The sequence below is a fragment of the Triturus cristatus genome, chromosome 7, assembly GCF_964204655.1.
Source record: "Triturus cristatus chromosome 7, aTriCri1.1, whole genome shotgun sequence".
Lineage (NCBI taxonomy): Eukaryota > Metazoa > Chordata > Amphibia > Caudata > Salamandridae > Triturus > Triturus cristatus.
The window spans coordinates 739,987,810-740,012,541 of record NC_140590.1 but is presented as its reverse complement, the minus strand read 5'-3'; the positions used below and the strand labels follow the sequence as shown (position 1 = coordinate 740,012,541).

The 24,732-nt window shown below is 43.5% G+C and overlaps 1 protein-coding gene across 1 annotated transcript in view; it reads right to left on the bottom strand.

Moving 5' to 3' along the window:
- Positions 1-386: 386 nt before the first annotated feature.
- LGALS3BP (galectin 3 binding protein) overlaps positions 387-24,732 on the bottom strand; it is a 162,344-nt gene continuing 137,998 nt past the window's right edge. Inside the window, exon 6 of the mRNA XM_085617461.1 lies at positions 387-4,513. Coding sequence (XP_085473587.1) covers positions 3,460-4,513 — 1,054 coding nt within the window. The 3' untranslated portion in view covers positions 387-3,459. The remainder of the gene's footprint in view (positions 4,514-24,732) is intronic.

Below are 24,732 nucleotides of genomic sequence, written 5' to 3'. Positions count from 1 at the left end.
CCACATGGGGCAAGCCAGGGCAAAGAGAGCTGCTGAAGCTACTAATAAAATATGCACACTTCCATGAGGGAGCGCTCCATAATACTCTGCAGGGTCTCTGAAGGAGTGACCAACCCAGGCTTGCCCACATTCCCTAAGAATTTCCCAGGCTGGAGCACAATCTCTTCAACTGGGAATGCAGTGCTCTCTAGAGGCTAAGTCAATGGCTGTGGTTATTGTGACCTGATGATGTCTAAAGGAAGATTCATGTTATACATTGCCCTCTAGGTGCGAAGTTTATGGTTACATGTTTTGTGGTCAAAATGTAATGCCCTCTAGGAGCTGTTTTTATAATGGTGTTTTCAATGGCTGAAAGTATAGAACAAAGCACACAGACCCATGGGAAATTCATTTTTAGATGCTTTATTGACATAATATTCTTGACAGTGAGTACTGATCAAAATGTATATGCTTTATTAACGTTAATAAGTGCATTTACCCATAGTTATTATTGATTATTGCATTTACTCCTAAAATTATGTTTTTTGACATGTGGTTTGTCAAACTTAATGCTAGACGCCAATGGATAATACATGCTGCTGGTCGCCGTACCGATTTATCTAAGGTTTGGACTCGGTGTATCACGACCGAGATCTGGGAGTACGAACAGGTTTTACATTGACTTGTCAGACTGCTGATCGTGATGCGGTGATCTTTGTTATAGGAGTACATCTTTTTTATTCACTTTGGAACACTCGTGATTATGAATACTCAGCGTCTGCGGCATCTTATATTGCTGCTCTAAAGGAATTTGTCTTGTCTGAACTTATGATTCATGGGAAGAATTTTTCACAGTTTTTTTTCATTTGTTCCTTTTGCCCTGATGAAGTCGATTGGCGCATTTGCCTGGCGAAACACGTGTTGGCAATCTTGTGGTTACCTTGTGGTTTGAAGAGCATCCAACAAGAATTGTAATTACTGAAGATGCTATGAAAATGGAATATTAAAAGAAAAGAAAGAAATCTAATCTGTTGGAGAGTTGTGAATCTATATGAACTCTTATGCTTACAATTGTTGCTCAGGTTTCTAATTCTTAATTTGGTTTGTCAAACTTGACCCCTTTAGGAGGTCAGAGGTGATTACGCAAAATCATCAGAGGGTATTTCCATCAGCCGTATGTATATTTGTAAATTACTGCATAGTATTGTGTAGTGTGCCTGTAATAAATGCACAGACTGGAGAATTATGTGTGTTATTATTGCGTGCCAGCGAATAGTGATTACAAGTCCCGCGCCATCTCCCTTGAGTAGGCCTTGGACTGTTATGCTCCACTACCCTGAGAGAGTCAAGTGCTTCAATTGGGTATTTGGTTCTCAATTGAGGGCAAATGTGGACCCATTACCTGTGCAGGACATACAACTAATGGGCAGTTTCCTTACAGTCCACATATTAATGACATGTGCCACAGCACTGCATAAAAGGAGCACTTTTACAGCATTACAGGTGTATCCCTGAGCTATGTTCACAGAGATGAGACAAAATATCAAGCCAACTCTTTCTTACTCTGTGATCTCTGTGATAGTTTGTAGCCGCATAGTGGTTACTTTTGGATTGTGTGACTTTTTCACACTTGCTACTGTCCAGTTATTGCTTTAATTTATTGTAATTGCAGGTTTGGATAAATATTCTATTGTACGCAATTGCCAATTTGGAGTTTTGGTTGAAGAAATGTATATTTAAGTTGGAGTTTGAAATATTTTATAAACTTCCAGAGTGTACTTTCGTTTGTGGCTTTATGCACTGCAAAACAAAAGTTTCTCTGCGACAACCAGCGTGTAGGGCTTGCTGTCTTGCTCTATGAGGGTCTCTCACCTTACCATTCAGACGAAGGCCAGGTTAAACGACTTGTTTTTTAGGTCGAGCCTTGGCAGCGCATGCGCTGCTCTGCAAGGCATGGTGTATTCAGGTATGGACTTGAAGTTCCACCCACTCTTTGCCCATATTTTTCATTGACTTGTGTCTTGTCCTTTGTAAACTCTGGCTCTTCATTGGTCAATATGATTAGTAGTTCCTCCTTAGTACTTCCTTGTCTCATCTTGTAATCTCCCATAAGGACTGGCCCTCTTACGTGTGTTGTAACTCAGTAGGCTTTAATTACAGCCTCCAAGCACTATTTTGTTTAAATTGTTTTCACCTGTTCCTAACACTTTATTTTTGTTTTTATGGCAGGGCATGCTACAGTGGTGGCCACGTTTTTGGTTTATTTGCGGCGCCGAATGCGGCCACATTTTTTTTTTACTCTTTATTCACTTTTTATTGTTGTTTCCAAGCGCCCGTGCCTCGCTTGCACGTTATTAGAGGCCACGCCCCTTTCTTTAGACGAGCCGCATCTAAAGAAAGGGGCGCAGCCGTCATTAAAATGAAAGCGCTGTATGGGGCACTTTTACAAGAAAAAGCATTTGTTTTTCTAACAAATGCTTTTTTTGTAAAAGCACCCCATATCGAGCTTTCACTTTAATGGCAGCCACATCCCTTCCTTTAGACGCATTTGCAAGAATGCCAATAGTTCAAACTCTCATAAATGCGAGACCTATTGCATTGCAGATGCTTGTTTATTGTTCGTACTAAGATTCGCTAGAGAGTCGCCACAGTTTACCTTGTTTGTTTAAAATCTGTACGGTTTGGGGGCAAATAATGATCAGGTAGCTGTAAGTCATATGTTTGGTTTGTTTTTATGGTTAGATGCGGCAGTAGTAGTTCTGACCCACTACCGGAACAAAGAGAAAGGTAGGTACAGGTAAAGAGGAGCAAAGAACTATATTTATCCATTACCCAGGGAGGTTGCACATCCAGATTATATATCAGACATAACAAAAGTACAACCCAGTGAGCTCGCAACAGCACAAAACGTACATTTATTCAGAACATAAAAAAGATTAAAATCCCAACTGTGCCTGGTGGGATCAGTTTCGTGTTCTGTATGTTAGTAATTAAAGTGGTAATTCACTGTCGAGTAAAACATTATATACAGGACCCTACTAATTTCGTTTAAATGATTTTAATAGCCAGTTTCTATGTCCCCAACAGTTCTTGGTCGATTTAACTGAACATGCATTCCCAGGATGAAACGAAACAGAAAAGATATTTTGGGGCAGATTTAATAAGACATGCTTTGAAATTTATATGAATTACACCAGGCACACTTTAACTGCTGATTATAATCTGTCCAGCAAAGGCTCTAACTCTAAGACAAAAACAAAGAGATCTGGTTCCAAAATGTTTCTAGTATTTCTGAAGCTCTCTGGTGGAACTCTATACTTCTCCTGGCGTTTGTCGGGGTCTTGTCTATCTTTGAAATGTAGTCTGGAATGGTCTTGTAATTCTGAAGAGGCCTGCTACAGCTCTAAGATGCTTCTGTTATCTCTAAAGCCGAATTCTGGGTTTGGTTTTAAGGGATCTCTCATGACTATCAGTGGACCTTCAGTTCTGCAGGTAAATTGGACGCACCACAAACACGTACTTGGTAGACCCTTCAGGGCAGGGGAAGAAGCCAGAGCCATTACTGGGGAGAATGGACACCCTGTTCTTAAAATCCTGGACATCGAAGACATAAGACCCTTCACAGATGAAGACAGCCTTGTTCTCGTACTGGATCTTGGCATCGGTGCTGGAGCTCGGCCTCAGCCCCAGTGCAGGGAAGCTGCTAGACTGGCAATGATACCCTTGGTTGCTGCAGCTCTGGGAGTTCATGAGGTACGTGGCAGTCCAAGAAATGCGCTCATTGTTGAAAACAAAACTGGGGTGCTTTGGGGTGTAGAAGGATGAGGCTGGACTACCATGACCATGACCATGACCATGCGGGTTGTGCCGATGGTATGAAGGGTGCATCTGGGTTTGTGTCTCCATTTGCTTTTTCATGTGGAAGCTCCAGATGGTGGAAGTGTAGATGCGTGGATGGTACATGTGGCTGATGAAGTTCTTGTGCTGCTTCAACTTGGTAAAGGGCACGGTGTGGAACTCCATGGCCTGGAGAATCTTTCCTTGGAAGAATGTCTCAAAGTCCTTGTAGTAAGATAGATTGAACTGGAGCTCAAACAACTGCTCAGGAGGCATCATGGAAAATCGGATCTCCCCGAGCAGCTTCTGCGTGCTCTCGGCCTCCAAGAGCTGAGCAGAGCGCCACCTGTGCAGGGCCATTAGGAGGTGGTGCTCGCTGGGGATGATCATGTCCGATCTCGCGAGGAGGGCCCGGAGCAGCCTGAAGCTGAGACCGAGCCAAGCACTTGACTCGGAGAAGGCTTCGCAGTTCCAGGCCAGGTACTGCAGGCAGAGTTCCTCCAACAGGGCATCCTCTGTAGAGACAGCATAGCTGCATAGATCCACCTGGGTCCTGAAGGTTGGATCTGCCGGGAGGATCAAGGCAAATAGGTGGCTGCAGTACTTCTGCAACGCGGTGACACCATAGGTGGATGCCATCTTATGAATACACCTCACTGCGGGAAACTGCATCTCGATTCTTTTGGAGTAAAGATACCTGGGAAAGATGTAAAATAGAAAACATTTCAATATTATAGAATTCTGGAGGGTGCATTTCTGATTGAAGAGAAAGATTTTTAATAGTCAGTATCAGATCTGATATGCAGTTCTAGCAGTGCGTAGGAAAAGTTACCTAACTGTAATAGTTTACAGATTAATGGCTGTTATGGAGACATGCCATACATGCTCCTGCCATCTAGTTGTTTGAGTATGAATTTTTTTTTCACAAACAACCATTTAGCGGGTATTATGTTTGCACAATTTTGTACTCAGGGTTGTGCTAACCCTTTTGTGTAACATTATGTGGTCACACTTACACATTAACTACAGAACTGGGCACCATCTTTGGAGATGGGGAGTCCTTGATGGTATTAGTACCCAATAATTAAGCCTTGCAATTTATATTTAGAATTTTATTAAGCGTGGGCAGATTTGAGAGGGTGACTTACTCCACCACTTTCACTGCTTTACATTAAAGAGAAGATTAAGGTACCAGTGTTCTTTCCCAGGCACGCCACTTACACCCGCTGAGAGGTTTACCTGAGCTAATGTGAGAAAGTGTTGACTTAGCACACTGACATTACAATCTCTCATAAAATGTTTCCTCTGCAGTTATATGAAAAGCATTGTCGAAGGCAAGATTAGCTAGGTGGTTTGTAGCCTACATGCTATCAATTAGGACACAAAAAGCACATTCCACAATAGAGGAATCTGCTACATTATCAATTATAGGTTGCATACATTTGCATGATTTGTTTAAAATCTTTTTATTTGTATTTGCAGAACAGTACACATATTTTAGTAGTGAATAGAAAAGACTGAACTGTTAAGCCGATGGTTGGTCATTTCCATATCCATTAAGGCCCTGTTGCATTCCAGTTTCATATGTTCACAATATCACATCTACAGTTTACAGAGCTCAAACAGCAACATTCGATTACTTTGCTTATTTCTTAACCATAACTTTTTAGCAGCACCCAGAGAGCATTATGGAGAATAGCAGAACCACACCTACTTCGATAGTAGTGATGGAGAACATGCGTCAAAGGGGGGGGGGGGGGGGACAATTGGTATTCGCATCAATAGGATGAATCTCATTAGTAATAGGACAGGGGAACCGTTGCTTAGCATGTTTAGTGTTCAGGAAGGCAAACCCCCAAATAAGCGCTGGTTTTGATTCGTCCTTATTTAAGCTTTGAAGTTGGATGAGAAGTGCATCCTACTCCATGGAGATAGGGTACTTTCTCACTCCGCAGTGCCCCTCCGGGTGTAGCTCCGGGGGTATTTGGGGTGTAAGACCCCCAAATAAATGCATTCTTGGCTTGGTAATTGGCTCTGGGACCCTGAGTCGAGTCTGCTATCACTGTGTCGGTTTTCCTCATCCAAGAATGAAAGACAAAACAGTGACCTTCGATGTAAACAGGAGAGAGAGAGAGACAGAAATACCATGTAGTGGCTGAATTTCAAAATGTGAAGCCAGATACCCTGGAAACCTGGGGCGGTTCCTCCATAGGAGTATTGGGCGTTAACCCCATACTGGGAGCCCCCACAAGCAGAGAGACTTATTAATAAAATACAATATACCCGTTCTGTCACTCATTTTCCTGCCTAGGGGTGGGGCTAAGCACTCTCGTTGTTAGACAACCAGGACCAGATGAGGTTATGGAAACTGGACTGTGCATGCCAGATCGGCCAATCATTTCTCCATGGCCAACCTAACATGCGCAGTTCAGGCTTCCAGAACCAATGCTATGAGGAAGCTGGAACAGCAAAGACACAGCTCTATCAGTCTCCGATGGAGCACTGTGCTTGCCTGACCCAGCCAATCTTGGCACTGCTCTTGATATGTTATGTTATGTTAGTAGTGTTTTATAAAGCGCTCGTTCACCGGATTGGTTTCTTGGCGCTGGATCTAGGAAATGTCAGAAAGATGGATAGTTCTATTGTAAGCCTGACAATACAACCAAGTTTTAAGCCGTTTTCTGAATTTAAGTAGGTCAGTAGTAGACCTGATTTCCAGAGGGATAGAATTCCATAGCTTAGGGGCCAGGGTAGCAAACCTGGCACCTCCTTGTCACTTTAATTTGAAAGTGGGTATTGATAGTAGCTGAAGATGAACTGATCGAAGGTTTCGTGAGGGGGTGTATCTAGAAATTAGGCTGTCTATGAATCCAGGACCATGACCATGACCATGCAGTGACTTGAATACCAAGCAGCAAATCTTAAAAGCACAGCGTTGGGGCATAGGAATCCAGTGCAATTCCCTCAGAAGGGGGGACGCATGATGCCACCTAGGTTGCTGGTATATCAGTCTAGCCACCTGGTTTTGGACTATCTGCAGCCGTTTCATAAGACCAGCTGGTAATCCAAGGTAGATTGCATTAGAGTAGTCGAGCCGCGATAGAACCATGGCCATTACAACCTGTACCAGCGCAGGTTGAATCAGCAATCTGCTTATCTTTCAGATTTTTCGCAACTGGTAAGTACAAGACGATATAACAGAACCCACATGCCTTTTTAGGGACAGGTCGTTTGATATCATAACTCCAAGGCTCTTGGCAGAAGAGGAGGGAGTGGGAGATGGGCCCAGTTCTCCTGACCAGTAGTGAGAGCCCCAGAATTTCTGGCTGCCACCTGTCAAGATTAATTCAGTCTTTCCTGGGTTTAGTTTTAGATGATTTCTGTCCATCCAGTGACTAATAAACCACATAGTTGACTGAAAGTCCGAGACTGAGAGGGGTGAATTATCGACGGTGAAGAGTATCTGCAGGTCATCAGCATAGTTGAAAGTAACCATTTTTCTTTCTTTCAGTGACCTGATCAGTGGTAGTAGATAAAGGTTGAATAAAAGTGGAGAGAGCGAAGATCCTTGTGGCACCCCACACATGGTACTTTGCTTAGGCGCCATAAACTGAGCCTGGCGAACAGCCTGGGAGAGATCCTCCAGAAAGGAGCAAATCCAGCTTAAAGCTGGCCCCTGGATGCCCGCATCCTTGACACGGTCCACCAAGATACCATGGTCGACCATGTCAAAAGCCACGGACAAGTCCAGCAGCACCAGGGCCTGAGGAGTCCTCTTGTCGGCCTTCTCCCGTAGGGCGTCCATTACTGCAATATTGACTGTCTCCGTGGAGTGGCCGGGACGGAAACCCGCTTGGTGAGGATCAAGAAAGTTAGTTTGTTCCAGAAAACTGGACAAACACTTTGCCACATGAGACTCCAACAACTTAGCCAGATATGGGAGCAGGGAAATAGGTCTTCAAGAGAGAGATCACAGTAGGTTCTTTAAAAGACTAAGGTACATAGCCCTGAGATAAAGAGTCATTTAGCAGGGCAAGGGCAGGGCCTGGAAGGGCAGTAAGAACCTCCTTTAAGACATGTGGAGGGCAGTGATCGGTGAGAGAACCAGAGCTGACTTTAAGTAGAAGGCTATGAAAGGTCTGAAAATCGATGGAGGTGAAAGTGTTCAAGGAATATGAGTTTTTATATGTGGAGTGGGAAATTTCTTGGGCTATATGAGTGGGGATGCTAGCCTTGATACGGGAGATTTTCTCAATAAAAAAGTTCAGTTTATCACATAAATTTTGTGAGGGGGTGGGCTTACTTAATACACTGTCTGGATTAGACAGTTCCTCTACGATGTTAAATATTTCTTTAGATTGGTTGGTGGAGGTAAGAATTCTAGATGAGAAGTGAACAGCTTTTGCATTTAGGATGCATTTTTTATATTCTCTCATAGCCGTTTGATAGGATACTTTATCTTTTGATGAGTAGCTCACCCTCCACTTCCTCTCCATTTGGCGGAGCGTAAGTTTTTTTTTTTTTAGTTCAGGAGAGAACCACCTCTGATCCTCGAAACGGCGGGTTAATTTAGCTGTTTTCAACGGTGCATGTTTGTTACTAGCATCCAGTAGCCAAGCTGAAATATTTTCCTCTTGGGTGTTAACGTCGTGAGTATACTTAGGTATTGTGTTTGTTAGAGTGCTACTGAAGTCAGCCATTCCAATAGCATTCCATTTACGTACCCAACCCCCCCTTTTGTTTGTGTTTTGTTCCTGATGGGGGCCTCTAAAGTAAATTTTATCAAGTAATGATCTGACCAGATACAAGGTGCTACAGATAGGTCAGATACTACCAAATGAATGGACCAGATTTGGTCCAAGGTGTGTCCCTTGACATGCGTAGCTGATGGTACTTGTTGAGTGAAGTTCAAACTATTTAGTAATTCAGTCAGCTCAACAGATTGCGGCCCTCCCTGAGTATCGTTTTCCCAGTAATTAAAGTCGCCTATCAGTAGAATTCTCGCGTGATCAATTGCCAGGTTGGCAACTTGTTCACCCAAGGAGTACGGAAATAAGGGCATATGCTGTGGAGGTTTGTAAAGAAGAATACATACTAACGGGGACACGTCTGATTCCAATTTGATTACTGTATTATCAACTGCAGGGAGACAGAGTGGGGTAAGGTCGCTCAATTTAAACTCTCGGCGTATGATGCGACCCACCCCTATTTTACCTCGAGGGCGGTTAGTGTGGAGGATATAGTACTCGTTTGGCAATGCTGCCAATATGTCAGGAGAGGAGTCAAGGGTAAGCCATGTTTCCATAAGTACAAGAATATCCAGTTTTTCAAGATCCAGAAGGGTGAAAATGTTGAGTTGGTGCTTAACGAGGGATCACATGTTCAAGTAATAAATCGAAAGCTTTGAACACTTATATTTTTGTTGGTGTTCTGTACTTTGATGTAAGGGTTTGTTAACCTCCGGAAAGGAGTTCCGTGGTAGCCAGATTAAGTGATTTACCAGATTCATGCTGGTATCTAGGTTTAGTGCTAAAGAGGTGGAGTGAAGCTTTCTAAGTTCTAAGGAGAAGTATGTACAAGTTTGGGCATAGTGACTGGGCCCTGGGCACGGTTGGGCGGGGATGGGCGCAGACGGGCTTGCCTTTGGTGCACCTTTGGCACGCCCACTGCGCTCCCGCCTGCATTTGTGCCGTAAGCGTATCTGAAACTCCTCCTCCTGCCCTTCACTATTGGTCGCCCCAGATAGGAGGGACTGGCAGACTGGAGTCAGCTGATCGCCAAAGCCGGCATTATAGGCAGCATGAGAGCAATGCTTATATTGGCAGGGAAGATTCCCTCTGGAACCAGAATTCATCTTCTTTACAGCCAGGTTGAGTGACGCAGGAGAAAAAGGTGTCAAGGTAAGTTAAAGTTTATTTATTACTCCATGCTTTTAGCAGACTGTAAATGCTCCTTAAGTAGACTGTGCCCAATCACCTCTGCATTACGAATTCCATTGTGCAACTATGCTGTGCTTCAAAATGGAATTCGTATCTCAGAGGTGTTCGGGAATATTCTATTTATAAAACATTTAATGTTGTAAATATATGTCCCCTTAATGCGCCCACCACTTTCAGAGGCCTTTAGCCACCACTGCTGGAATCAATACCGCCTTCTCTACTTGTCCAAATGGTGCGATTCTAGGCACATATTTTATTTCACAGAGACTTCTTTTGATTTATTATCATATATGAGCACACTTTTAAATACTTGAGTTCAGGAGGTGTGCTGTACAAGCACCTCTTATATTTGATTTAATAGACTGTAATGTAGTTCCATCTATAATAAGAATAAAGGCCAAGGTTAGGGTTTACATGGCTGCTGACTTGCCGCTTAGTTCACAAATGGCATTGTCATTGAGGGGAGAGGCATCAATTTTTATAAAAACAATGGGCCACATGTACTAACCTTTTTTGAATTTGCAAACGGGCTGATTCATAGAACTTGCCTATTTACGACTGAAAAAAGCATTTTGGTATGTATGAAACCCAAATTGTGATTCGATAAAACTTTACCGAATCGCAATTTAAGTTTGCAACCACCAATCGTATAGCTATTTGGAAGGGGCATCTCTACCAAATGCTGAATTGGAATGGTATGTAATAATGTTCTGCGATCGAATTCTGCTTGCAAAACATTAATACTTTACAGACTACAAGCATGTAGTGGTAACCAATTCGCAAATGGGAAGGGGTCCTTTTAAGACTGCTTTCCTTTGTGATTGCAAAAAAAAAAAAAAATTGTTTAAGTTGAGGCAGTGGACAACAGATCCACAGTCTCCTGAGGCTTGAGCCGGGAGTAGAGGATACGTTGATTACTGCTGCTATCTTCGCACTTTACTTTCTTAGAAACTGTTTTAATTGCGCATTTTACCTTTTATTAGAATCTGTTTTTAACGTGTGTTTTATGGTTGGGGATTTTACCTACTGTAAATTTTGTTGTTAAAACAGATTGCTAGCGCAACGCTTGCTGTGCCTACCTGTCGCTTTTGGGGGGCATCAGCACCTGGAACGCCTCCAGTACGGCACTCCGGCCTCACGTGTGGTGGCTGGGGGGACGCCATCTTGGAGGTACTCCTGGGCCGCTCTAGTGTTTGCATCACATGTCAGCACTTAAGCAGACGCTGACTCGGGCGCGCTACCACAGTCTCCTGAGGCTTGAGCCGGGAGTTAGAGCATACGTTGATTACTGCTGCTATCTTCGCACTTTACTTTCTTAGAAACTGTTTTAATTGCGCATTTTACCTTTTATTAGAATCTGTTTTTAACGTGTGTTTTATGGTTGGGGATTTTACCTACTGTAAATTTTGTTGTTAAAACAGATTGCTAGCGCAACGCTTGCTGTGCCTACCTGTCGCTTTTGGGGGGCATCAGCACCTGGAACGCCTCCAGTACGGCACTCCGGCCTCACGTGTGGTGTCTGGGGGGACGCCATCTTGGAGGTACTCCTGGGCCGCTCTAGTGTTTGCATCACATGTCAGCACTTAAGCAGACGCTGACTCGGGCGCGCTACCACAGTCTCCTGAGGCTTGAGCCGGGAGTTAGAGCATACGTTGATTACTGCTGCTATCTTCGCATTTTACTTTCTTAGAAACTGTTTTAATTGCGCATTTTACCTTTTATTAGAATCTGTTTTTAACGTGTGTTTTATGGTTGGGGATTTTACCTACTGTACATTTTGTTGTTAAAACAGATTGCTAGCGCAACGCTTGCTGTGCCTACCTGTCGCTTTTGGGGGGCATCAGCACCTGGAACGCCTCCAGTACGGCACTCCGGCCTCACGTGTGGTGGCTGGGGGGATGCCATCTTGGAGGTACTCCTGGGCCGCTCTAGTGTTTGCATCACATGTCAGCACTTAAGCAGACGCTGACTCGGGCGCGCAGCGGGAGAGCGCAGCGGGCGCGCCGATGGCGCGCCGAAGGCGCGCCTAAGGCAAGCCCGTCTGCGCCCGTCCGCGCCAGTACGCCGCCAGCTGCCAGCCACGCTGCCGGTCCTGTGTCAGGTACGCTGGGGTATACTAGGGACTTCCTGCTTGCTGTCAGATTCAATCTACCCCAGTGCAGTATGGTTCAATGTATTGATGCTGAGGGACCTTTTTGCTGTAATAGCTGCAGGTTTAGCTCCTACCCCCCACCCTCACCCGTCTTTCCTACCCCTACCAAACACCCTTTTAAAATTCTCCACCTCAACACACGTTCACTAGTGAAACACCACAACGAAATATACGATCTTGTTGAAACCGAATCTCCTGATGTCTTTTTTATTACGGAGACATGGCTTACGACCGATACGGTGGTCGAACCGGGGCTTGCTTTTCCTCCAGGTTTTAACATCCACACCATTAACAGAGATACCAGAGGCGGTGGTCTGGCGGTCATCTATAAGTCTTCCCTTCTCTGTACTTTCACTCGTGAAGACATTGCTGGCTCCGAATGTGCACGTTTTTCTATCTCTCCCAATGCCAATTTTACCCTCTCTGGCCTCTTGGTATATCGCCCTCCCGGCCCTTCTTCCGAGTTTAAGATAGCCTTTATGGAAGCTATTCATGCTCTAGCCTCTAGAACAGCTAACTTTACTCTTATTGGCGACCTTAACATCCATTTTGACCATCACCTCGATCCATGTGTCAGCTCTCTGCTTGCGGACTTGGAAGCCTGCCAACTTAAACAGATGGTGTTGGAACCCACGCATCTGGCTGGTCATCTTTTAGATCCGGTCTTTTCCAATATCCCCTCTCTCCAGGTCATCCCCCCTAGCCCGGTCTGCTGGTCTGACCATTATCTTATCACTATTCTCCTTCCTCTGGCAGAGACCCCCTCCAGAACCACGCCTAGAGCCATGTTTAAACGGTGTTGGCACAAACTCAAACGGGAGGACCTGTTGGCCCTCCTGTCTTCTAGTCTTCCTATCCTAGATAACCTTGATCCAGAACAAGCCTACAAGGAAATTTGTGACTGGATCTACGCTGCACTTGACTCCCTTATCCCATTAAAGTGGTCTAAGGGACGCGGCGTCTGCCCTAATCCTTGGTACACAGACTCTCTTGCCACAATGCGCAGCATCTGCAAACACAGTGAGCGAGCTTGGCGCAAGGACTATTGCCCGTTAAGGAAGAAACAATATCAGGCTACTTTAAAAAGTTATCACAAAGCCATACACCACGCCCGCACGGCCTTCTTCACGAACCAAATTGCCTCCAGCAATAACCCTACTAAATGTATTTTCAAAATCCTTAATGATTTGAAAAAAAGGAAGGATCCTCTTCACTATCACTTCCGATAAACAATGCGAAGAATTGGCCTCCTACTTCGTTCAAAAGGTTGTAGACATTTATAAATCCTTCCCTAATCATTTCACAAAGCAAGAACACTTTCCGATTTCTACTCACTACTCTCCCCTGGAATGTATTCCTCCCATCTCGCAAGAGGAGTTCCTGACCCTCAGCTCTAAAGTTAAATCAGGGTCCCCTCTGGACCCTATGAGACCCTCTCAATACCGAGACTGTCTCCCGGTCCTCCTTCCGCCTCTTTTCTCTACTATTAATTCCTCTTTTAGCAGGGCTTCGGTCCCTCTGGCCTGGAAACAGGCCAAGGTACTCCCCCTGTTAAAAAAACCGCTCCTTGACTCTTCCAAGCCTGAGAATTTTCGGCCAATCTCCCTTTTACCATGGGCGGCAAAAGTTACAGAGGCCCATGTCAACAAAGTTCTTGCTGAGCACAGAAACAAAAATAAGATTTTAGATCAATCCCAAAACGGTTTTCGCGCGGGCTATAGCACCGAAACCGCTCTTTTAGCTGTAAGCGAAAATTTACGTTCTATCCTTGACAAGGGCCAAACAGCAGCACTCATATTATTGGACCTGAGCGCTGCATTCGATACGGTTTCTCATCGGATTCTCCTGCGCCGGCTGGAAGAAGCCGGGATAAAAGACGCTGCTCTTGAATGGTTCCGTTCCTTCTTGACCGATCGATCCTTTCAAGTCTCTGCCCCTCCTTTTTCCTCCTCTATTAAACCTATTGCGCAGGGGGTCCCCCAAGGTTCAGCACTCAGCCCGGCTCTGTTCAATCTTTATGTTCAGCCCCTGGCCGCTGTCGCACGTCACCACGGACTCTCTATGGTTTCGTATGCAGACGACACCCAGCTCACGGTAGCTCTCTCTGATGATCTTGCTCAAGATGCCGCTCATTTCCAACAAAGCCTTGAAGCTATCGCGGGCTGGCTGACGGAGAACTGTTTTCAGCTCAATGCTAGTAAATCAGAGGTCCTTCTGGTAGGCAAAAACAAGGAGCTCTGGAACTCCCATTGGTGGCCTCCATCCCTGGGACCGGCCCCCCCCCCTAAATTGGTGGTGAAGAACCTCGGCTTTTTGTTCGACTCGACCTTAAGCTTCCAGGATCACACCAAAAAAATAGCTGGCACTTGTTTTGGGCTGCTACGTACTTTAAGACCTGCCCTCCGCTTCTTTGATTCAGCTACTCGTCAACTTATAGTCCAAGCAACCATTCTTTCAAGACTGGACTATACCAACTCTTTGCTGCTGGGGGCCAATAAAGCAGAGCTTAACCGTCTCCAGCGCACTCAAAACTCCGCAGCGCGCGCCATCCTTGGCCTTTCTAGATCATGCTCTGGAAGAGGGGCCATCCGTCGCCTTCATTGGCTCCCAATCTCCAAAAGAATTGAATATAAATCCCTCTGTCTCACCTTCAAAATCCTCAAATTCTCCGCTCCCGAGATCCTGTCTGACCTTATCATCCCCTATATCCCTAGGCGCACGCTGCGCTCCTCCGAATTGATGCTGGCTGCTGTCCCCAGAGTTAAGAGATCCAGAGCTGGTGGCAAATCCTTTTGTCTCTTGGCACCTAAGCTTTGGAACTCCCTGCCTTTGTCAATCCGCACTCTGGACTGTTTGACCACATTTCGCAAAGCTATCAAGACTTACCTCTTCCCTGTGGCTTGATCTCCCCCTTCTTCCTCTGGATTTCTGTGGTTAGCGCCGGGACGCCCCTTTGTTGGGGCAGCTGTGCGCTTTATAAAAAGGCGTAACATAACATAACATAACATAACATAACATAACATAACATCCACTGCGTCTTCTTAACCAAACAAATAAAAAACGCAGTCCCATTTCCTTTAAGGGAAATGTACTGCTTAAAAAAAAAGATTGATTTATCAAAAAGAAATCACAAACATGGTGGTCTGCTGACCCAAGCAGGCCACCATCCCTGTGATGATGGCTATTCCTAGTGTGTCGCAAATTAAGATTCATGAGGTAGGTCTATTTGTGACCCACTAGGAATCGCTAACATAAAAGGAAAGCTTTCATGCATTTAGAATAGGGATTACCAAATACGGATTCTGAGAAAAATCACTATTTGAAAATCGCTATTCTAAAGGTATGTACATCTGGCCCTATCACTTTTAATAAATATCTGTCTATGCAGTGATAATCTGATGTACTAGAGTGAGATGCTTACACAGGATAAAGAAATACACTTTTTTGAATTTTGAAGAGAATATATTATTACATTATGTTTGTTGCACAATATATTACAGTTCTTAATTTGTGAAAGAAAGAGTACCGGTGCCCGAAGCACTCCTCAGAAGCCGGCGGCCGGTGCAATTAAATGTTGGCGCACCATATGCCAAGGTTGGTAGTTTTTAATCCCCTACCAGATATCCCCTGCCGCTTTTTTCTCGCTCTTGCAGGTTCCTGCTTTTTCCTTTTGTGATGGTTTTGTCGTCTTTGTCTTTTTTTGTCTTTCCAATCTGTCTGTTTTTCATCTCTTGCACTCAGTAAATATACCATGAAAAAAAATAAGTGCTGATCCCCAAAAATAAATGCCGGTGGCCCCCACCACCAACCATTGCTCAAATTAAGCACAGGATATACATGCCAAACGATTTCAAGGCTTGGCTCGTGCACTCTTAGAGTCAAGACATGACCATGGATCACCTCGGCTCAGTTTGCCATATTAATTTGCCTGCACCCCCTCCTCTATTTGTGACTCAAGCTTAGCACATTAGGCCGACAGTCACATGATAAAATGATTTGATAAATGCGAGGACCAGAAACATGGAGCCCAGCCTTGCACCGATTTGACAACTCTACCATCAAGGCTTCTTGTTTCAGAGATGAAGAAGAGCATGTGCACTGAAAATACGTTTAAAAGAGGTGATGTCAGGGCAGAAACTCCAGGGTGTTATTTTGTAAGTGAACATAGAGATGAGTTCCCAGGGAGAACTACAAGGCCCAGGTAGGATGGGGGTGCTTGGAGTATGACAACCCTCAAATGCATTCTTGGTTTGGTAGTTGGGTCAGGGTGCCCAGAGTGGGGTCTGCTATGTCTGTGTCAGTTGTTCCCAATGTTTTCATTTCACTAAGAGGTTTTAACTTTCATTATTTGGATTAGGACCTTACATATACATAGTAACAGGTTCACCAAAGAATAGTAAACCTGCACTCAGAGAAGTACTCTTTGCGTGGATGAAAATTCACTATGTTTTGGAATTCACAAACATTGGCAGTGGTAGACTTGGCACCCTGTGCCAGTCTCAAGTTTCCAGGCATACTACTGGCAATCAAATAACCAAAAGGTGATGGGATGAATATTTGCAAATAGTCTAAACAGTGGCAGTCACTCAGGGTAGCATTCTAGCCCATTGTTTTCCGCACACTGTACCACTCTAAACAGAGGCCCATCAAATGCAAATCAGTAGTGACACTGTTCCTAATGGAAACAGTCCATTATGAACCTTGGTCATCTCACCTCTCCACCTACAGCCCACTACGTTTTTGGGGGTAAATTTGAGATTCACACCCCGAACCTCACTGATAAGCTAGTCCCTGAGTGCCCTTCTTTCGGCTTCACACCAGTGGATTAATGTAGCGTGTCATGAAGCTGCTGATGGGGGTAAGTTTACACACCTCTTCATGATTGAGGTTTGTTTACCTAGTTATAGAGATAGGTTCATGAAACAGATTGCTACTATATTATTTGTTTTGTGCGTGAAATAAGACGCAGTGCACATTCTTACCAAGTTTTGGGGTTGCGGCATTGGGTAATTGTAGCAAGGGTGTTTTGAACATTTTGCCAGTTTCGTGCCAGGGAGGGTCTGCTCCAAATCAAGTGCTGTAGGTCTTTCTGCTTGGAGTTGCAGCGGGGGCATAGCAGGGCAGCTGTTTGAAAAATGTGTGTAAGTCTCTTCAGGATCAAACACCCTCTGTGTAATATCAGAGATTGCATATTTTTAAAGTGAGCATTATGGGAAACTGTGAGTGCTCCAGTGCTCTTCCTTATCCTGTATAATGCATTGCCCTGCCCACATCTGCCTCCCAAGCTTCACAGAGTGTGAGTAGGAATGTCTGAATATGCTCTCTCAAGGCTCAGTATAACCAAGTAACTAGGTGTCAGCCCCCTCCTATCTCCAGCAATGCCAGGACTAGAGCCGGTGCCTGGGGTTCATCTTCCCTGATTCCCCAGTATTTGCACAGGTACTATTAATTGTTCTGTAAGTTAGGAATTTGCCATTATGAATCCAATACATATCTAGAAGTTCTTCAAACATATGGAGGTGCCCAACCTGAAATAGATCCCTTAAGGTGGATATGCCCATTTCATGCTAGTTCTGCAGTTCAGGATCAGCTAAATAACCTTGGTGTTTTAGTAGCCCAAGACGTGGTATGGCAGTAGCATATGCAGGACTTGTTGATGTCAACTGTTCGCTAAAATTAATGCATCTATATGCTACTCGAACTAAGCAGGGTCAAGTGTGTTGTTCAGTGGAAGGAGTCACAACAGCTTTGGAAGTTTGAGCAACCCATGTCCCACAGAGGTTTGTGAGTTACCAGCCAGACAGCCAGCAAGAAACCATTGGAGCTGGGCAGCTAGGTAGTAGTGTTCAAATGAGGGGGCACCAAGTTCTCCCTTCTCTACAGGTAATTAACTCTCAGTCATTGCTTCTCTATAGCCCATTTTTCCAAATCAAGTCACTAAGCAGACCGTCAAATTCACAATCAATTTCTGAGAAAGCGATATAATAATCGAGGTAGCATGATCATTTTAGACAGGACTATAGGACCTGTAGGGGCCCTTTCCAAAAGGTGATTTTAGTGCTGATGTTGCTCTAATAATAGTTCCCTGCTATAGATCTAGTTTAGTATGATATATCCTTACCCCTAAATATCGAAACATTGATACCTCCCAAGGGATAGGGAACCACCAAGTCCATGTTCACAGCAGTCACCCTTAAGTACATTGGGAAAACACATGACTTGTTCCAATTTACCTGAAGTCCTGCTGCTGCCCCAAATCTAAAATATGCTGTTGTGTCCCATCGCACAACCTTAAGATAGAGTAGAATACCATCTGCATAAAGCGAGATCGCATGTAGTCCACTATCTAATGGGATTCCCCAGTTAAGTCTTTCCTGCTGCATCACTATAGCTAGTGGCTCAATTGCACGTCCAAAAAGCAGAGGAGACAGGGGACATCCCTATCTTGATCTTCTGCACACCTCAAAGGAATCTAATATAGATTTAATCCATAGCCTAGATGTGGGGGCTCTATATAGCAGTCAACTTAGTATAAGGAGACATTTGCCAAATCCCAGATAACTATGACTGTAAATATTTATTGCCAGATAAGAGTATCAAATGGCTTTTCCAGGTCCAGTATTAGGCAGGCCGAGTGTGGAAATAGTGGGGCTGCTTGTTCTGTAATGTGATAAAGCCTTAGGATATTAAACGATGTACTTCTCCCTGGAACAAAGCCATTCTGATTTGGGTGTATCAGATCTGGGAGAACCTGTACATATCTGCCAGCCCGAATGTTACTCAATATTTTGTAATTTGTGCCCAGAATAACTAGAGGTCTGTAAGAGGAAAGGCAGGTTGGATCCTGTATGGGTGTTGGGATTCAGACCAGAAGGGGTTCCCTAAGTGAAGACGGCAAAACATTGCACTCAGCTGCCAAGTTGTATTATGTTACCAGGTAAGGGAGTAGTTGATAGGCAAAGCTTTGGTAGAACTCTGGAGGGAGTCCGTATGGAACCCAGAGTCTTACTTGTCATCTGGCCACAAACCATTACCCTACTTTCCTGCACCATGATCAGACATCCTGCTCTTTTGCAAACCTTTGCATGGTACATGTAAAAAGACAATATGGCGTTGAACACATACATTTGCTAATCACTAGTCTTGACTAATGCAATACAATATACCTAGATGGGACAAATATTGTTATGGAACCTGTTCAGTAGTATTTGTTCCTACAACCAGCATTTCTGCCATTTGCTCCATACAAAGCATATACATTTGAAAAGTTCATGTTCAAGGGAGTAGCTAGCAAATTAAAATACCCCCCCACTTCGATCCATACCTCGAAAGTCATTGGGTGAGTGAAGCAAGTAAGCCCTACCGACTCTAGATGAGGTCCCTTATCAACCGCTTTCGTTCATCTTTAAGCCTTTCATGTATACATCCATCTATCCATCTTTTCATATTTTCATCCATTCTTTCACGCTTCCATCCAACCACCCCTTCATTATTAGTTTTCCATCCATTCATCCTTCCTCTCACACTTCCAAATATACATACATCCTTTTACGCATCCATCCATTCTTCTTCATACATTCACCAATTCTCCCTCCTTTTATCAATCCAGCAATCCATCCTTCCACACCTCCATCCAGGCAACGATTCGTCCAGACCTTTATCATCCAAGAAACTTTCTTTCTCTCACTCATGCAAATATTGTTTTATCCTTACATCCATCAGTATATTCGTCCCTGCATCCATCCTTTCATCCTTTTCACCCTTCTTTCAGGGCAGTTTCTTCTTTATTTTCATATCCCCTTCATTTCACTCTTTCTTCCAGCCCTCTCTCTGTCTCTCTTTCTTTTCCTCTTCATTTCTTTGTTGTAATTAACTTTTCTTGCTTGACCTCTGTTATCAGTGTCCCGTATTTTTTAGATCTTTTGTCTGCAGAGCTGCAGACAGGAAAGCCTCATAAACAACTCTGAGTGTCAACACCACCGCCGCTTAAGCTGTAAAAGCGGGGGGTTCATGACGCTACTGTCCATGTTGCAACTTACCTGTACTTTCCTGTAACAATAGTTTTGCAGCTTTATGTCTTGGCAACCGGGTAACCCGAAGGAAAAGGTAATGGAGTTCAGCTGATCTGATGACTTAACAAGACAATCTAATGATGGCAATGAATCAAGATATAATCAGATGTTCTAGCATACTTCACGTTAATTGGTAACTCGCAATGCGTCTTTCTCTACCCCATACCCAACATAAAAACAAGCATTGGCATAGCCAATAGGTCTCACTTTTGGGACCTTATAAGTGTTTAGCCATGCAACAGTTGCATAACTAAATACTTATAAGGTCCCAAAAGTGAGACCTATTGGCTATGCCAATGCTTATTTCTGTTTATTACTGCTCAGTAGTAGTGGCGGCGCATGGGTGCCACCATTACTACATAGAATTAATAAACAGGAAAAAAAAGCGAAGAGAACAAGTGATCACGATCAAACATCAAAGCGGCTGTGCGGTCGCGAAAGTGAGGCGCGCGCACCCGCGCAAATGCACTGTAGCTCTAGGCTACGGTGGTAGCACTTTTTTGAGCCCTCACAAAAAGTCTCGCCAGACCAGCGTATGCGCTGGGTCAGGCGAGACCTAACAAGGAGCTTAACATTAGAGGATTGTTCTATCATACCTACAACGTTTAGGCTATGTTGGATCTCCAGGACTCCTACTCTGTACCTTAGCAAATTCACCAAGATTTGGTACTTGGGAGCATATTATCAAGCACAGCGTTAAAATTATCGCCGTTTTAGCGGCAGAAAACTGCCGCTAAAGCGGCGATAATGGGCTTGATAATATGCCGCAGAGAATTCCAATAGAAGCCCATGTTGACACCTCAACATGGGCTTCTATGGAAATTCTCAATGGCATATTATCAAGCCCATTATCGCCGCTTTAGCGGCAGTTTTCTGCCGCTAAAGCGGCGATAATTTTAACGCCTGTTTCTTGATAACATGCCCCTTGATTCTTTCTTGATTTGCCCCAGAAATATTGAGATTGTGTTTTCAAGCCCAGCTTCCTATAACGCCACAATAACAGTTCATATTAGTCTTGTAACAATTCGTTTCTGAAACTAAACACTTGTCATTTGTGCGGATTTATCTGTTAGGCAACTACATTTGAGATTTTTTTTTCGAATGTATTTGAACTGCCTATGCATTTCAGAAGTAATGAAGCAACATATATCAAGGGAATACCCTTCACCAACAACTACACCAAATCTTTACTGTGATTTAATTTGATTCATGTATTATGTGTGTACACATAGGGGCAGATTTATGAGCCCCTTGCGCCACTTTTGCGTCACTTTTAACATGGGAAAAGTGACGCAAAAGTGGCGCAAGGGGCTCATAAATCTGCCCCATAATGTTTGCACACATTTACACTGAAAACACTGATACTGCTTTTTTGTAACATTTAAAACTATAATACTGCTAACCCACATGTTGTTACCTGCTAAGTTAATGACTGCCAGAAATTGGAAGAAGAAGAACCCCCTATGCTGGGAGATTGGTTGAGGAGAATCTGAGGCATATTGGCGAAGGAATTACTAACATACTCCCTCACAAACAGTTATGAGGGGGCAAATTATCAAGCACGGCGTTAAAATTATCGCCGCTTTAGCGGAAGAAAACTACCGCTAAAGCGGCGATAATGGGCTTGACAATATACCGCAGACAATTTCAATAGAAGCCCATGTTGACACCAGAACATGGGCTTCTATGGGAATTCTCATGGGCATATTATCAAGCCCATTATCACCGCTAAAGCGGCGATACTTTTAACGCCGTTTCTTGATAATATGCCCCGTAGCTTTTAGCTTAACTTGGATGCCTCTCCTAGGGGAGAGACATACTCCCTCACAAATAGTTATGAGGCTTTTAGCTTAACTTGGATGCCTCTCCTAAGGGAGAGTGCTCAAGATCTGTGTAGTCCTGGACCAATGAGCATCAATTGGGTCTAGGCATGTTGAGAGGCCTGTGGTGACTGATGGTTAGCCCCTCCTTGTTTTTAAATTGTGTCTAACTGTTGCTTTATGGCATTTTGGGTGTTGATGGTTCTCCCTTCTTTGTTTGGCCTAGTGACTGGGGAGAACGTGGATGGGGAGGAAAGGAGTGATGAACTAAGCAGGAGTCTGTATCTTTTCTCAATATGAAGATGATAGTGTGAGGACATTTTATTTATTCCCTTGTACTATTATCTTTGTAAAACATAATCAAATAATTTGAAAGAAAATTGAAATACCTTTGTGATTGTGTAATTTGTATTGATTAATATTTTTAACTCGTAAAAATAAATAACCTGCCCCAACCTTTACTATGATTCGTGACTGCATTACCATTGACATTTCTCTTGCTCAACTGATCACCAGAGTGCCAATCTACTTTCAATTTACCAAGCTCTTTCCTCTCATCATTACCAGTTCTGTCTCATCTTTTGTCTTCTCTCTAACTTCATGTAGCTCAGACTTTCAATGGTGATCGACAGCGCTTTCATGTAGCCCATGCATATCAATTCTCATAATTCAGGTATAAAAATCCCAAACAGGGAATCCTTCCCAATTAAATCCTTTCTTACCTTCCCATTATGCAAACTATATTTTTCTTGTCCAGTAAGTGGCATACTTGATGCACTCAGGTACATAACATTAGGGGGGCGGGGGCCGGGGGGGGGGGGTAAGTCTTTCCACAGTAAGTAGCAATGACATGTTTCCTTGCTAGCATAAACTGCTTAATCAATTCCTCTTTTCCAGAGTGCAAGGAGAATTATCCATCTACGGAGACTCCTAAAAGAACAACCTTCGTTAATCTCTGCAGCACAGTGCCAATGATTCTGTCTACTTAAACCTGCACCCCTTCCCAAAAATTAATAATTTCAGGTTAGCACAAAAATACACATACAAGTGTTCCAGAAAGTGGCTGTCCACCAGAACTCAATTTGTTAAGCCTTGGTGGTGAATGGTACTATTAATACAACACATGTTCTTTCCTAGAAAATAATTTAGCCTTATTGTCCTCACTCATTGTTATATGGCTACATTCCTCCACATCCATCTAATGTACAAGCAATCTTTACCAGGACGTTTGTAAAACTTTCCTCCTCACATATGTGATTATCTTATAGACGTCTGACATCAGATGAGCAAGTCTTTCTTCAGTAGCCTATTTTCAAATTGAGAGAGCGCCCTTCCTGCTGCGTTCCTACTGGACGGGTGCAATAACCAAATATCATATTAGGTTATAAAAAAATCCTTCTGCCTCCTGAAGATCAGATTCAGTCTTACGTTCCTCAAAGGATTTAATCGCAAATGTTTTGTATTTAGTTATAACAAAATCATTGTGTCTCCTGGAGACCAAATTCAGCCTTAACCTGTTCAAAGGATTTATTCAATCAAGTTCCAAACATGTTTTCACCTTAGTGCAGACCACAGCTTTCTATATATCAAACATCTTACTGTTCACTGCTGAACTTGGTGTGAACTCAAGGTTTGACATGATTAGTGTAAATGAAGACAGAAATGTTGCCAGCCCCGTCCTCTGAACTACTGTGCCCCATACATGTGGATGACCCAGGTCGCTGGTGAGTTGTAACCTTCTCCTTGTCAGTCTGTAGTAGGAAGACAGGGGACCAGCTATGTTGATCTGTTAACGACAGTGTTGTCGATAAATGGTTTCATGAAGAAGCCTAATTGTGCCACTTGGTAACACCTCATCAGTTCCAGGACCATTATTCTCCTCCTAATGTGCATCATCTACCTTCTAAATATTCTTGGTGCCTTCCCTTTTGATACAAGTCCCCTCTAGCTAGCGGAAAGTCTTTAAATATGTTTCTGTATGTTTCATTTGTAAAAGGTATTTTAACCTCGGAGGTAGTGTCATCTTAATAGTTGCTATCTGCCCAAGCGATACACATGCCTGTGTGAGCTACATTTGAAATTCTGTTTCTGTGTCTGCAGCAATAGAGGATAATTTACCCCTACAAATCTCGGTTGGAAGAGGGGATCTTTGTTCCTACATATATGAAGACTTATTTTGACAACTATAGGATGGCCACTCTGTCAAATCCCAGCTAACACAAACAAGACAAGCACTTCCACAAAAGATTCTCCTTTCTGTTCTGAGACTTTCTAGAACTTTCAATCTTTTCCATATATTAGCTAGTGGTGAATGCTGTTTATTTGTATAAGAGTTGAACAGGTCATCGGTGTATGGGAATGTGTCTTGCCTCATATAAACCCACTGACTAGTTGAATATAAGCATACAGACTGTTCTAATGTCTCGATGTAAGTGTGAACATAAGCGGCAATAGGGGTCTTTCTTGCCTAATCACACATCAATTATTTGTGAAGATACCTCGTTTATCCTCACTTTCGAGATACAAGATCTACAATCATACAAATATTTGGATTTGCTTGTTTGTCAAAGACAGTCAATATTTTGGATTAATACGTTCATCAAGAAAATGCTAGTCATCATATATTCAATAACCAATAAACAGTACCTCCTAAAAATTACCACAGCTGTCTTCTCCATATTAAATGTTTGGAACTTTAGCCCACATTAAATCAAAATATATAAAGTATTAAAAACCACTATGGCTCTACCAGATTTGGTTATGTGTGCAAGCAAGGGGTGGTTTTATGGTCAACATTTTCTTTATGCTGAGTCTTTATGCTGATTTTGGTGCTTTTAAGCCACATCCTAGATGTAAGTCCTCACACAGCCAATCCCCTTAGTGCAACGCTATTGCCAGAATCTTGAACTTTTTCATATAGTTGCATGTAGTTA